Source organism: Oncorhynchus tshawytscha, linkage group LG26 (assembly GCF_018296145.1).
Source record: "Oncorhynchus tshawytscha isolate Ot180627B linkage group LG26, Otsh_v2.0, whole genome shotgun sequence".
NCBI lineage: Eukaryota > Metazoa > Chordata > Actinopteri > Salmoniformes > Salmonidae > Oncorhynchus > Oncorhynchus tshawytscha.
Window position 1 is genome coordinate 20,284,820 of NC_056454.1, and position 15,796 is coordinate 20,300,615.

At 43.4% G+C, this 15,796-nt stretch overlaps 1 protein-coding gene across 19 annotated transcripts in view; it reads left to right on the forward strand.

Annotated features, from left to right (window-relative positions):
• caska (calcium/calmodulin-dependent serine protein kinase a) overlaps positions 1-15,796 on the forward strand; it is a 217,202-nt gene that overhangs the window by 161,186 nt on the left and 40,220 nt on the right. For 8 of the 19 annotated variants that reach the window (XM_042306876.1, XM_042306873.1, XM_042306879.1 and 5 more), the window contains exons 7-12: positions 10,699-10,877; positions 11,015-11,137; positions 11,968-12,051; positions 12,168-12,267; positions 12,896-12,913; positions 13,189-13,310. In XM_042306876.1, coding sequence (XP_042162810.1) covers positions 10,699-10,877; positions 11,015-11,137; positions 11,968-12,051; positions 12,168-12,267; positions 12,896-12,913; positions 13,189-13,310 — 626 coding nt within the window. The remainder of the gene's footprint in view (positions 1-10,698; positions 10,878-11,014; positions 11,138-11,967; positions 12,052-12,167; positions 12,268-12,895; positions 12,914-13,188; positions 13,311-15,796) is intronic. The other 11 variants (XM_042306874.1, XM_024389170.2, XM_024389174.2 and 8 more) reach the window with 3 other exon arrangements.

Below are 15,796 nucleotides of genomic sequence, written 5' to 3' on the forward strand. Positions count from 1 at the left end.
CTTTTGCTTGAGTCATTTTCATTTAAGGTATCTTTACTTTTACTCAAGTATTACAATTGAGTACTTTTTCCACCACTGCTTACACCACACACACACAACCCCTCACACCTACACTGCTGCTAAAATTATTATTGATTAGATGTATTACTACCATTACGCTGCTGTTAATTGATTATTGATTGCCATTACAATTGTTCCTATCTATTTATCCTGCTCCTGGTCACTATTATTCCTGTTTATATATTAGTATCTACTGTATCTACCTCAACTACTCCAGTGTCCTTGCACACTGTGCATATGGTACTCACCCTGAATATAACTTACACTGTCTTTATTCTTCCTTTCTTATCTCCCTTTTTGGGGGGTGCAAGTAAAGCATTTCACTGTACTTCAAATCAAACTTTATTTGCCACATGCGCCGAATACAACAAGTGTAGACTTTACCGTGAAATGCTTACTTACAAGTCCTTAACCAACAGTTCAGTTCAAGAAGAAAATATTTACCAAGTAGGCTGAAATAAAAAAGTAATAATAAAAAGTAACACATTAAGAATAAGAATAATGAGGCTATATACAGGGGGCAGTGATAACGAGTCAGTGTGCAGGGGTACAGGCTAGTTGAGGTGATCTTGTAGGTGGGGGCGAAGTGACTGCATAGGTAACAAACAAACAGCGAGAGGCAGCAGTGTACGGGGGGGTCCTATGTAAATTGTCCGGTGGCGATTTTTATTAATTGTTCAGCAGTCTAATGGCTTAGAGGTAGAAGCTGTTGAGGAGCCTTTTGATCCTAGACTAGGCGCTCCAGTACTGCTTGCCGTGCGGTAGCAGAGAAAACAGTCTATAACTTCAGTGACTGGAGCCTCTGACATTTTTATGGGCCGTTTGCATTACCCTGTGTAGCACCTTACAGTCAGATGCAGAGCAGTTGCCATACCAGGCGGTAATGCAACCGGTCAGGATGCTCTCGATGGTGCAGCTTTTGAGGATCTCATGACCCATGGCAATTTTTTTCAGGCTCCTGAGGGGGAAAAGGTTTTGTCATGCCCTCTTAACAACTGCCTTGGTATGTTTGGACCATGATAGTTCGTTGGTGATGTGGACACCAAGGAACTTGAAACTCTCGACCCACTCCACTACAGCCCCGCCGATGTGCCTGTTCGGCCCCCATTTTCCTGTAGTCCATGATCAGCTCCTTTGTCTTGCTCACATTGAGGGAGAGGTTGTTGTCCTGGCACCACACTGCCTGTTCTCTGACCTCCTCCCTATAGGCCATCTCATCGATGATTGTCGATGATCAGGCCTACCACTGTTGTGCGTCAGCTAACTTAATGATGGCGTTGTGTTTGGCTACGCAGTCGTGGGGGAACAGGGAATACAGGAGGGGACTAAGTACACACCCCTGAGGAGCCCCAGTGTTAAGGATCAGCGTGGCAGACGTGTTGTTGCCTACTCTTACCACCTGGGGGCGGCCCATAAGGAAGTCCAGGATCCAGTTGCAGAGGGCGGTGTTTAGTCCCAGAGTCCTTAGCTTAGTGATGAGCTTCGTGGGCAATATGGTGTTGAATGCTGAGCTGTAGTCGATGAACAGCATTCTCACATAGGTGTACATTTTGTCCAGGTGAGAAAGGGCGGTGTGGAGTGCGATTGAGATTGCGTCATCTGTGGATCTGTTGGAGTGGGTCTAGGGTGTACAGGAGGATGCTGTTGATTACCAGCCTTTCAAAGCACTTTATTGCTACCGACGTGAGTGCCACGGGGAGGTAATCATTTAGGCAGGTTACCTTCACTTTCTTGGGCACAGGGACTATGGTGGTCTGCTTGAAACATGTAGGTATTACAGACTCGGTCAGGGAGAGGATGAAAATGTCAGTGAAGACCCGCTGACATTGGTCCGCGCATGCTTTGAGTACACGTCCTGGTAATCCATCTGGCCCAGCGGCTTTGTGAATGTTGACCTGTTTAAAGGTTTTGTTCACATCGGCTACCAAGAGCGTTATCACATAGTCATCCAGAACAGCTGGTGCTCTTGTGCATGCTTCAGTGTTTCTTGCCTCGAAGCAAGCATAAAAGGCATTTAGCTCGTCTGGTAGGCTCGCATCACTGGCCAGCTCACGTCTGGGTTTCCCTTTGTAGTCCATAATAGTTTAAGCCCTGCCACATCTGACGAACGTCAGAGCCGGTGTAGTAGAATTCAATCTCAATCCTGTATTGACGCTTTGCTTGTTTGATGGTTCATCTGAGGGCATAGCGGGATTTCTTATAAGCGTCCGGACTAGACTACAGCTCCTTGAAAGCGGCAGCTCTTGCCTATAGCTCAATGAGGATGTTGCCTGTAATCCATGGCTTCTGGTTGGGATATGTATGTACAGTTGCTGTGGGGACAACGTCACCGATGCACTTATTGATGAAGCCGATGACTGAGGTGGTGTGTTCTTCAATGCCATTGGATGAATCCCTGAACATATTCCAGTCTGTGCTAGCAAAACAGTCCTGTAGTGTAGCATCCGCGTCATCTAACCACTTCCGTATTGAGCGAGTCACTGGTACTTCCTGGTTTCGTTTTTGCTTGTAAGCAGGAATCGCGAGGAAAGAATTGTGGTCAAATTTTACAGAGGGAGGGAGAGAGCTTTATATGCGTCTCTGTGTGTGGAGTAAAGGTGGACTAGGATTATGCACATGTGACATGCTGGTAAAATTTGGTAAAACTTATTTAAGTTTGCTTGCATTAAAGTTCCCTGCAACTAGGAACACCACTTCTTGGTGAGCATTTTCTTCTTTGCTTATGGCCTTATAGAGTTGGTTGAGAGCGGTCTTGTTTGAGAGTGCCAGCTTCACTTTGTGTTGGTAAATAGACGGATACGAATAATACAGATGAGTATTATATGATGGCAATTTGCATATACTCCAGAATGTTATGAAGAGTGATCAGATGAATTGCAATTAATTGCAAAGTCCTTCTTTGCCATGCAAATGAACTGAAAACACCAAAAACATTTCCACTGCATTTCAGCCCTGCCACAAAAGCACCAGCTGACATCATGCCAGTGGTTCTCTTGTTAACACAGGTGTGAGTGTTGACGAGGAAAAGGCTGGAGATCACTCTGTCATGCTGATTGAGTTCGAATAACAGATGGGAAGCTTCAAAAGGAGGGTGGTGCTTGGAATCATTGTTCTTCCTCTGTCAACCATAGTTACCTGCAAGGGAATACGTGCCGTCATCATTGCTTTGCACTAAAAGGGCTCCACAGGCCAGGATATTGCTGCCAGTAAGATTGCACCTAAATCAACCATTTATCGGATCATCAAGAACTTCAAGGAGAGCAGTTCAATTGTTGTGAAGAAGGCTTCAGGGCGCCCAAGAAAGTCCAGCAAGCGCCAGGACCGTCTCCTAAAGTTGATTCAGCTGCGGGATCGGGGCACCACCAGTACAGAGCTTGCTCAGGAATGGCAGCAGGCAGGTGTGAGTGCATCTGCACACACAGTGATGCGAAGAATTTTGGAGGATGGCCCGGTGTGAAGAGGGGCAGCAAAGAAGCCACTTCTCTCCAGGAAAAACATCAGGGACAGACTGATATTCTGCAAAAGGTACAGGGATTGGACTGCTGAGGACTGGGGTAAAGTCATTTCCTCTGATGAATCCCCTTTCCGATTGTTTGGGGCATCCGGAAAAAAGCTTGACCGGAAAAGACAAGGTGAGTGCTACCATCAGTCCTGTGTCATGCCAACAGTAAAGCATCCTGAGACCATTCATGCACATGTGGGGTTGCTTCTCAGCCAAGGGAGTGGGTTCACTCACAATTTTGCCTAAGAACACAGCCATGAATAAAGAATGGTACCAACACATCCTCAGAGAGCAACTTCTCCCAACCATCCATGAACAGTTTGGTGACGAACAATGCCTTTTCCAGCAAATCAAATCAAATCAAATCAAATCAAATGATGGAGCCTCTTGCCATAAGGCAAAATTGATAACTAAGTGGCTCGGGGAACAAAACATCGATATTTTGGGTCCATGGCCAGGAAACTTCCTTAATCCCATTGAGCACTTGTGGTCAATCCTCAAGGCCGGTGGACAAACAAAAACCCACAAATTCTGACAAACTCCAAGCATTGATTATGCAAGAATGGGCTGCCATCAGTCAGGATGTGGCCCAGAAGTTAATTGACAGCATGCCAGGGTGGATTGCAGGGGTCTTGGAAAAAGAAGGGTCAACACTGCAAATATTCACTCTTTGCATCAACTTCATGTAATTGTCAATAAAAGACTTTGACACTTATGAAAAGGTTATAATTATACTTCAGTATTCCATAGTAACATCTGACAAAAATATCATAAGACACTGAAGCAGCAAACTTTGTGAAAATTAATATTTGTGTCATTCTCAAAATTTTGGGCCACGACTGTAAATTGTCAGTTTCTTTGTTCAGCCACGTCTCGGGGAAACATAAGATGTTTTTAATGTCCTGTTGGTAGGATAATCTTAATAGTAGGTCATCAATTTTATTTTCTAACGATTGCACGTTAGCAAGAAGAATGGAAGCTATTGGGAGTTTACTCGCTTTCCTACGGATTCTCAGGAGTCCCTGTCTGCATCCCCATTTCCGGCGTCTTTTATTTGTGGAAAAGGTGTGGATCTGGTCCGGTTCCAGTGAAAACAGGATATCCTTCTCATCGGACTCATTAAAGGAAAAAGTTTCTTCCAGTCCGTGGTGAGTGATCGCTTTTCTGATGTCTAGAAGTTATTTTCGGTCTTAACCTCTCTGCGCACGGAACCCGCTAGCGGGCTGAAAGTCCACAACGTACGGTGATCGCTACATAAATAGTCATATTAAACATTCATGAAAATACAAGTGTCTCACACGTATCGAAAGCCTAGAATCTTGCTAATCCAACTGCGTTGTCAGATTTAAAAAAGGATTTACTGCGAAAGGATACAATGCGATTATCTGAGCATAGAGCCCCATAAAAAAACTATTTTAAACAGCACAGGCGTAACATAATCACAAACTGCATTAAAATAAATTGTTTACCTTTGACGATCTTCGTCTGTTTGCAATTCCAATGCTCATTGTTACACAATGAATGATCTTTTGTTTGATCAAATTTGTTTTTATAGCCTAAAACAAAACATTTTGTGAACCACTTGTGTCGTGAATTCCGTCTCATTCCATTTTCGACGACACATTCCAGGTAAATAATCCACACAGAACGTTACTTTTCCAGTCATGTTTGGTTTCACTGCAATCAACTGATTTGTTTGTAACACAATCAAACCTGATGGGCCATTTCGCGGGACGTATTGACTGAAAGAAACCGATTTGAAGACAACAAGTCATGACATCATTGTGCACCATTGATTTGCCCGCTGTTTCGTTGATTGACTGTCTTTTTAACCCAATGACCACTGATCGTCTTGAAATCTAGCTGGGTAGATAGCCAATGAGCTGAGCTAAACGGCAATACGCCATGTTTATGTGTATCAAGACCAACCCATGTAGTAAGCTTCAGCATAAAGTGAGTCATTCGCTATTGAAGTTTCATACCGGAAGAAGCTACGCATATTACGCACTGCAGTGTTTGGTGAATGTGCAGATTCAGCTGTTTATATATCAATCATTATGGTGACTAAGTCAGGGAAAGCTAAATCTAAGTCTAGATATACAGATGTACACACAATTTTAGAATAAATTGATTGGGAAAGTGAGACAGAGATTGTTGAAGGACGCTTCATTTAGCGATTGTGGAGGAATATTTTTTTTAAACGGGAGAGGACATTGTTTTGGACTGGTAAGTTCTTATCATGCTCTAATGCCCTTGTTTGAAATTAATAACATAAAATATTATTTGTGATTTATTTCATTTTATTTAGAAGCCATATATAAACATGCAATGTCATGAAATGTGAGATGCGTGTGTCTGCCGCCCCACCCCAACCCACATGAAATAGCCTATTTGAGGCTGTTGAGGAGAGGGCAGGGCCACATCAATGGCCAAAGTGAAATGGAGACAGTAGCTACAGCTGGTCTGTTGTAATATAATAAAGGCAGTAGATCTAGCTGGTCTGTTATAATATAATAGAGACAGTAGATCTAGCTGAAATGTCATAATATAAAAGAGACAGTAGATCTAGCAGGTAATAATAATATTATAATATATTCAACTTTCAACCTTCAACTCTCTATATATATATGTTTATTATACCTGTTGATACAGGGCTCATATGTGAAACTATTCTAACTGAACATTTTCTTTCACAGTGACACTGACTCCGAATGGGAGTCTTATCCGGTGTCCTGTGTTGTGAATTTAGGTATGCTCTCTCTAATTCTCTCTTTCTCTCTCTCGGAGGACCTGAGCCCTAGGACCATGCGTCAGGACTACCTGGCATGATGACTCCTTGCTGTCCCCAGACCACCTGGCCTTGCCGCTGTTCCAGTTTCAACTGTTCTGCCTTCGGCTATGGAACCCTAAACTGTTCATTTTTACTCTTGAGGTGCTGTCCTGTTGCACCCTCTACAACCACTGTGATCTCCACCCGGCACAGCCAGAAGAGGACTGGCCACCCCTCATAGCCTGGTTCCTCTCTAGGTTTCTGCCTTTCTAGGGAGTTTTTCCTAGCCACCGTGCTTCTACACCTGCATTGCTTGCTGTTTGGGGTTTTAGGCTGGGGCTATATAAATTGATTTGATTTGATAGAGGACTGAGGGTCTTCCAAATATTGAAAGTGTGTAAATAGTTACCCATGTTATTTTGTAAATGTATATATATATTTTCATATATTTTTTAATTCAATATTTTTTTTATTTTTTTTTCAAAAAAAAAAATCTTTCTTTTTTTTCTCAATTCTTTGGGGGGGGGGGTGTTAGAATACCATTTTGGTATTTTGTATATAGTTATTTGTTTCCAAATGTATACCTTCACCAATTGGGCCACTTGGGTACATTTGGGCTACTTGTGTGAGACACCTGGGTGACTTCATGATAAATGTCATGTAGCACACTCATTTTGGAAGTTATCATTCTGAAACTTTGCAGAAGTACTGTTGCCCTCTTATATTTTTCACTGAAATTGTCCCCATCTGAATGTTTGTTTTATCTTGTTCATTTTAAAGATGATGATACAAAAATAAAAATAAAAAACGTATGGTTTCTTTCATTGTTTTATCTAAACCAGATCTATTGTGTGTTATTCTCCTACATTCAATTCACATTTCCACAAACTTCAGAGTGTTTTCTTTCAAATGGTACCAAGAATATGCATATCCTTGGTTCTGTGCCTGAGCTACAGGCTGTTAGATTTGGGCATGTCTTCAGGCGGAAATTGCACAAAGTAGGGGGAGAGCTGCAAGAGGTTTTAAGAGACAGTAGCAGCAACATTATGCACACAATAAGTTAAAAAATAACTTATACAAAATAGTTTTTTTTTTACAAAATTGCACAATTGGTTGGGAGAATGTAGAACGTCAGCCATGTTCTTCGGCACCATCTTCCAGTGTGCATGTGACATATAACTTCAAACTTGAAAACGCACACTCAGAAGCGTAGTAAAGAGTGAGTAGAATATGAATATCAATGATGTTCCATGATGTTCCAATTTCTTTGGTAGTTTGTGGCTTCTGAAGCCAGAAGAAACACCACTTCTTCTTTCATATTCAGTAGAATTGACATTCTGTTCAGAAAAAAAGAAGTGATATTCTGTGTGTGAGCATGTGTGTGCGCATTCATGTGTCCATGACTTACTTGACTTAAAGGGGAACTGCACCTGCTGATTTGGCCTAGTTTTTTTTGCTTTCTCCTCAAGAAATGGGGGTGGCCAGCAAGAAATCCTTGCCAACACCAAGACACACCCATCTGTCAGAACCTTGCCCGCAGCTGTTTCCCCCCACTCAATCACAGCAAACAAACCTCCTGCCGGTTGAGTTCAATAACTACTGACAGATGTATGGTGAGATGCCAGAATAAGTTGAGTAGGTCAGTAGCCTACAGAGTAATATGAGAAGAATGCAATTGCTAAATTTAGATTTTCTAAACTAACTGTTTTGATAACTTCCTGACCAGGTTAGGTGATCTTTTTGTGATGTTCCGGGGACATCCTAGCAAATAATTGTTGTTTGCAGGGCTGTTGCTGGCACAATGTCTGTGGTTTAGTCAGGTGGAGGCTTGTTTGGAATTTCCTCAAAGTGTTATCTCCAGCACTCCATTTCTTGGGATTTTTTGGTAAGAGGGTTTCCCGTTTATCTCTAATGGGGTGGCTTCGGCTCCTGTTCTTCCCAGCCAGCTGTCCGGTGATCTTGTACAGCTCCTTGGAATTTTGTTGCTTTGGCTGCTGCCTCCACCTCGCTAGCAAGCTGTTCCTTGTGTGCTTTCTTTTCCCTCTTTCTGACCAACTAATTTCTATTTCTGTATTCCTGCTGCAGACTTCCTCTCTTGGTGTCATCCATTCCCAGTTGAGTTTGGTCTCCCTCCTTGCCTCTATTTCTTTCCAGGTGTCATCTGACACTTGTCTTTTCCCACTAAGACTGACTTTGCATAGATCCATTGTTGAGGGAAAATGTACTTGATACGATTGGGATGTTTTCTTGTCTCACTTAGCGATCTTAAGATGAATACGCTAATTGTAATTCGCTCTGGCTAAAAGCGTCTGCTAAATGACTAAAATGTACCTGTGATTGTCTTTTCTCCTAACTTCCCTGTGGCCTTGTACTTCTTCACCAGTTCTTGTGATGGCATTCTTGCATCTTGACCACTTGTCATCTATGTTTTCTCCCAATACTCAAAATATTTGAGATACGCCAGGAACGGGGAATACTGTATCTGGCTATTTTGTACTTTTCTCATCTCAAATCACCCCTGCGTCCAACTGCCAACCTTCCTCTTCACTGCCAATTTCATCCTGTATTATCCTATCGGGGTGATAGTCAGTCGATGTCGGCCCCTCTTTTGACTGACATCCAGGAGCAGTCTCCTCCATTTCCTGGTTATTGTTATGTGATCAATCAGTTTTTTTGTGGGCCAGGCATACCCATGTGGCTTTGTGGGTGGGTTTTTGTGGGAAGAGACCTCCTCAAATAACAGATTTTGCCCTTGGTTCACTCCAGACCTGACTGCCCTCGACCAGCACAAAAACACCCTGTGGCGTACTGCACTAGCATCGAATAGTCCCCACGATATGCAACTTTTCAGGGAAGTCAGAACCAATAAACACAGTCAGTTAGGAAAGCAAAGGCTAGCTTTTTCAAACAGAAATTTACATTCTTTAGCTCTAACTCCAAAAGGTTCTGGGACACTGTCAAGTCCATGGAGAATAAGAGCACCTCCTCCCAGCTGCCCACAGCACTAAAGCTAGGAAACACTGTCACCGCCGATAAATCCATGATAATTGAGAATTTCAACAAGCATTTCTCTACGGCTGGCCATGCCTTCATCCTGGCTACCCCAACAGCTCCCTCGCAGCTACTTGCCCAAGCCTCCCCAGCTTCTCCTTCACCCAAATCCAGATGGCAGATGTTCTGAAAGAGCTGCAAATACTGGACCTGTACAAATCTGCTGGGCTAGACAATCTGGACCCTCTCTTTCTAAAATTATCCGCCGCCATTGTTGCAACCCCTATTACTAGTCTGTTCAACCTCTCTGTTCAACCTCGTCCAAGATTCCTAAAGATTGGAAAGTTGCTGCGGTCATCCCCCTCTTCAAAGGGGGTGACACTCTAGACCCAAACTGTTACAGACCTATATCCATCCTGCCCTACCTTTCTAAAGGCTTCAAAAGCCAAGTTAACAAACAGATCAGTGATCATTTTGAATCCCACCGTACCTTCTCCGCTGTGCAATCCGGTTTCCGAGCTGGTCACCGGTGCACCTCAGCCACGCTCAAGGTACTAAACTATATCATAACCGCCATCGATAAAAGACAATACATAACCGCCATCGATAAAAGACAATGCTGTGCTGTCAGACTTCAACAATGCTCAGGATATATCTTCTCATCTCTCTAGCTAGTTGTGACAGCTTTCCTGTCTGGTAAAATGTTCTGACATTCCAGCATCCATTTCTCGTTCTTTCAGTTGAGTTTGGGCACCCTTTTAGAGTAGTCTGTTCAGCTAAGGTGAGGTGAGGTTGTGTTTCCGTTTAGTTTTTGAACAACTGAATGGGTGACTAGAAATTTTCAAACTACCAGATCTTTGGTAACTTTCAAGGATTTTATGCAATCTATCACAAGACGGGTACTTCAGATTTTCACGTGTCTGTAATTACCTCTAACCCTCTGTGGCCTTTTCACATGTAAAATATAAGTAATTAAATAAGATTATCCAAAAAATTACCAGTTACAATAGATTGCCATAGATTTTCTGTTAATTACCAAAATAACCAAAGATTCCGGTAACTGTGGTAAATTACCAGTAGCTTCGCAACCCTTCCCAGGCTGCTGTGCCCACTGTTATCTGCAGTGGTCGTAGATCATTTTCCTTTGTAAGGCTCCATGATCAATAGGCGGACTGTGCTTCGTCTGACCCCTCACCCTAGACCTGTCCGGTTTGGTCAGACCTGCTGGGAGTTACCTCCCACCTGCATAGCTCTGAGGGGTCGTTGAGGTACATAAGCACCCTCACCACGACAAGGTGACAGTCCCAGAGGAGAGCCACTTGTCCACACGTGTGTATGACTGAATGCGTGTCTACCCTTTGTCTCTTCCCTACAGGTCGTGTAGGAACACCCCACTTCATGGCCCCAGAGGTGGTGAAGAGGGAGCCTTATGGTAAGCCAGTAGATGTGTGGGGCTGTGGCGTCATCCTCTTCATCCTGCTCTCTGGCTGCCTGCCCTTCTACGGCACAAAGGAACGCCTGTTTGAAGCCATCTGCAGAGGCAAATACAAGGTAGTAGTTGATTTACAAAACGCCACCACACAATGATGTGTACAATAATAAATCCAGTCTGTGCCTATGGTATTAGTAGCCTTACCCCACCTGAAAATGTGTGTGCTTTTCTCTCTCTCCGTGTGCGTGTGTGTCTCCAGTTAAACCCCAGGCAATGGGGCCATATCTCAGAGAGCGCTAAAGACCTGGTGAGACGGATGCTCATGCTGGACCCTGCAGAGAGAATCACTGTCTACGAGGCGCTCAACCACCCCTGGCTCAAGGTACACACACACACACTGTCTGCCTCAAACTCCACTGGATCACAGCTCACAGCATACTGTAAATGATGGTGCATTATGTGAACATTTTGTGGGGGGGGGTATTTCAAATGGTACTGTAATTCCACCCCACAGAATACAGTACTGTATTTTTACAGTGGCAAACATGTTTTGACCACGAGTGGATGCATCGTATTGTTGTGTGGCTCGAGGCTGTATCTGTTGCACCCATTCGGGAAAGGGCTGTACAAAGTTAACTGGTATGTTGTATTATGGGAGCATTGATGTTTTTACAGTACATTATAAGGTATTGTACTGTGCCATTACACAGTACTTGCTTTGGTACTGTAATATGGAATACAGTCACTTGCCAGTGAGCTGCCTGTAAGTTACTGTCAAATTCACTGCAACCCATTTACAGTGTACACACACACACACACACACACACAGACACAGAGCCTTGTACAGCTAACCTTGTGGGGACACACAATTCAGTCCCATTCAAAATCCTAACCCTAACCTGTTCTCTTACCCTAACCTTACCCCTAACCCTAGATCCTAACCCTAAAACTAACCCTAGCTCCTAACCCTTCAAGTAATTCTAACACTAATTCTAACCTTAACCCTAAACCCACTAGAAATAGCATGTTGACCTCGTGGGGACTAACAAAATGTCCGCAGTTGGTCAAATTATTGTTAGTTTACTATTCTTGTGGGGACTTCTGGTCTCCCAAATAATAGTTAAACATGTCCACACACACACACACACACACACATTGTCTTCTTGGGATACCGAAAGGCTAGTAAAGTGAGATTGTGATTGTATTGATCAGGAGAGAGACCGTTATGCCTATAAGATCCACCTGCTAGAGACGGTGGAACAGCTGAGGAAGTTCAACGCCAGGAGAAAGCTCAAGGTAAGCTCCCCAAATTCTACTCTCCTTTTCTAGTTGGAATGACAATAGGAGTGTTAATGTTTTAAAACATTTGGTGCTGACAGGGAAGATGGTTTGTCTAACTGTCTCTGTCTCAGGGAGCCGTACTGGCAGCAGTCTCCAGCCACAAGTTTAACTCCTTCTACGGAGATCCACCAGAGGAGATGCCTGACTTCTCTGAAGACCCCACATCCTCGGGTAAGAGTAACATACACACACACACACGTTTGCACGTGCGCACACACAATTATTTACAACTCTGGGTTCCTGTTCTCCGGGCACCGATGATGTCGATTAAGGCAGACCCCCGCACCTCTCTGATTCAGAGGGGTTGGGTTAAATGCGGAAGACACATTTCAGTTGAATACATTCAGTTGTACAACTGACGAGGTATCCCACTTTGTCTTATGTCTTTTTCAATGTATTCACAAAGAAAATATCTTCTCTAGTGCTCTAACTCTTACACCGGCTTCTGGAACGTCATCCTGGAGAGCGACTGTACTGGGCTTGCAGGCTTTTGTTCCAACACTTGATTAAACATTATCTGTAAAACATGGACTCTACTGAAGACATACACACACACAGTTTAGAATTTCTCTAACCTCTGACACAGTACTGCTGTTCTTTTTGTTGGACTAACAAGTCAATTCAGCACCTCTGAAATCTTTGGATGGGCTGCACTGTTTTCCGAGAATGTTTCAGCCACAATTCTAGTTATTCTTTACCGTTGTTGTGTCCATGTAGTCCCTATATGAGGATGATAACTTAGTCAGTTTGTCTCAACGTAAACTCTGTATTGTTTGTGTTAATGCTGCCTTCCTGATAGGACTACTTGCAGCAGAAAGTAGGTATCCCTCCTCTAGGTATATACTGCTGTGTGTTCTGTATCTGTCTGTGTTGTCCCTAGTTCTCCAGCAATCAACTCTCACACACCTAGATCCTGCCTGCGTGTGCTTTGTGTCCATTTGTTGTTTTGTCTTGCATTATTTGTCCCTTTTTTCCCCATTTCCTGTTCAATGTATTCTCTTTTATTGTACTGTTGCCTACATAACTGTCTTACTGATTATGGATTGTCTGTTTTGACGTCCATGCGTTGTGTGTGTGTGTGTGTGTGTACAGGGGCTGTGTCTCAGGTGCTGGACAGTCTTGAGGAGATCCATGCGTTGACCGACTGCAGTGAGAAAGATATGGACTTCCTACACAGTGTCTTCCAAGACGAGCATCTACACACACTACTAGATGTGAGTAGACACACACACAGAATGAGACCAACACATAGGCAGACATACTGCTAGTCGGGCCACTAAAATGTAAGTCAGACAGATGTGGTGTTTCTGTCATTAGATGACGATCGGCACCAGCTGAGTCATCTTTAACCTCCTCTCTCTGACTGACTCATGTCTATGGCGGAGGGGAGTTTAGCTGGAGGTCAGACACTCAGAAACTTGAACAGCTGACTCCCACAGCTCTGTCTGCCTCTGACAGTTAGGCTACTGCTCCATTCCAATACTCTTAACTCCATTTTTGTCTGTAGGTCCTAGCTGACTACATTAACGGCTCATTTCCTTTAGCTAGCTAGCTATCTAGCCCGTTTGTAGACACCTTCCCTTGTTGACATGAAAATAAGTGAATATATGTGGGAGAAAGATTGTGCAAACTCCATATAGTTTATCAGAGGGTTATGTGGAGTTATAAGCATGTTGTCATGTTGTTCTTACAGAAAGAGAAGTGGAAGATGGACAGATTAGTCTCTCACTCACTCTCTCTGTCCCTGTCCCTCTCTCTTGCCAGTGTTTTCTGTGTTTTGTCTGTCACCCAGAACTCAGAGCAGCCAGCCAAACACCAAACCTCTCTGCTCCAGAGGGCACCAGCAGCTCACTGCCAAAACACACACACACACACCCTGCAGAGGAAACTATGCTGCACTCATGATTTCATGCCACATTAGGCGAGAAGCTGTGTGTGTGTGTGTGTGTGTGTGTGTGTGTGTGTGTGTTTGTTACTGAAGGCTATCTGGCTGGGGGAAACCGGGTTTTACTAAAGGGCTTACTTTGAGGCCTGTTGACTCTAAAAACTCTTATCTTAATCCTGAAGGGGTCTTGGTAACACTTGAATCACACCCTTCATCACAAAGTATAACAGCTTATGCAACTTCTGGCAACTGTCTTGACAGTCATAACACAAACTTATCTAGGTTGGTTGTGTGTGTGCGCGCGCATTCATGCGTTTTATGAACTTATAAGGCCTACAATATCTTAAGTTGAGGATGTGAGGTTTGGAGGGGGTTGGGAAAGGGAGTTAACAAATAGTGTTAGAAAAGGGTTAGTGGAAAAGGAAGGAAGGGGGAGGATGAGGCAGTTGCTTACGGACCCTGCCCCATTTGCCAGGGGCTGAATGGGTCAAGAAGAGAGAGAGAGAGGAAGACTTGTCTCCAACTCTCTCCCTGGGAAGGCCTTTCACTAGGAACCTGTTTCTGCAGATGCCCATTAGAGAGAGCAAGAGAGATCACACTGCTGCACTGAAAATTAAAAGAGAAGACCCAGACTCCATCACTGAGGAGAGAGAGAGACCCCCACAATCCAGCTCTGAAAAGCGACAGAAACAAGGAGAGCGAGGGAGACCCAGACTTCTGCACTGAAAAGAGAGTGAACAATGGGTGCTATTGTCAGGCCGTAGCCCCTTTCACTGCTGTGTGACTCCAGACTCCTGCAGTAGGCTATCTGTGAGTACATCTGTAGGGCTGATGTTACCATCCTCTCCACTCGCACACAGAGAGGCTCAGGAAAACTACAGATCCACGGGAAACGGAATGGATGTACTGTAACAGTAGCCTAGTCTGGATGCTAAGCTAGCTTAGTGCTTGTTGTGCATATTCTCTTCTGGGTTAGGGTGTTTGGTACTGCTTGGGACCTGGTTGGTGAGTCGGTCTTGTTGTTTCAGTGTGTGTCAGTGGTCCTTACTTGGGATGGAGTAAGGCTTTATTTCACTCCTTTTAGGGAGAACATTGTTGACTAACTTCAGACAACAGTTTGACAGTTAGGCAAATGAGTGATATGTTAAATGACAATATTTTAAGATATGTATATACACTTGTTTCTGAAAATGTCAAGTTTTAATAAGCAATCTGCAAGATCTTTTATAATGGTAGCACGTAGCATTAGTAGTTTGAAGTAAGTGCCAAGTGTAAAGTTCATCCAGTATGTCCTACAGTCTATACTTGAGGCAGTTTTATAAGACGGTCTGTATCGTCACATCTAAACATTGCAAGCAGATATGAAAATAGCATTTCCTGTTAGCTACCGAGACTTCATACACCTACTCAAAATGAAGCAGGCACTGTGTGTGCCTTGGTGGGTGTCATTGTGTGGGTGGGAGTGGTTTCCATGACCCTGCAAAGGGATATATCAGGAGTTGTAAAACCACAGTGCACTCCTTTTATCATTTTATCGTTATTATTTGAATTTATTTATTACTTCAGATTTTGCACCCCTACTTCCCGCAGCTATAACCCATGTCATGACAAAAATACTCCCGAATGCATCATTTTTTTTCAATTTTAGATTCTAGCTTTTGTTTTGGTTATTGTTAGTTCTCAAATATCTTATTGAAAAAATATACATGATCCTTTCTACATACTTTATATCTGGGTTTTACTTGTTTAAGTTTACACTGAAAACGTTTTTCCATCACTGTACTGTTTGAACATGGGCGGAAAGAAAAGAAAACA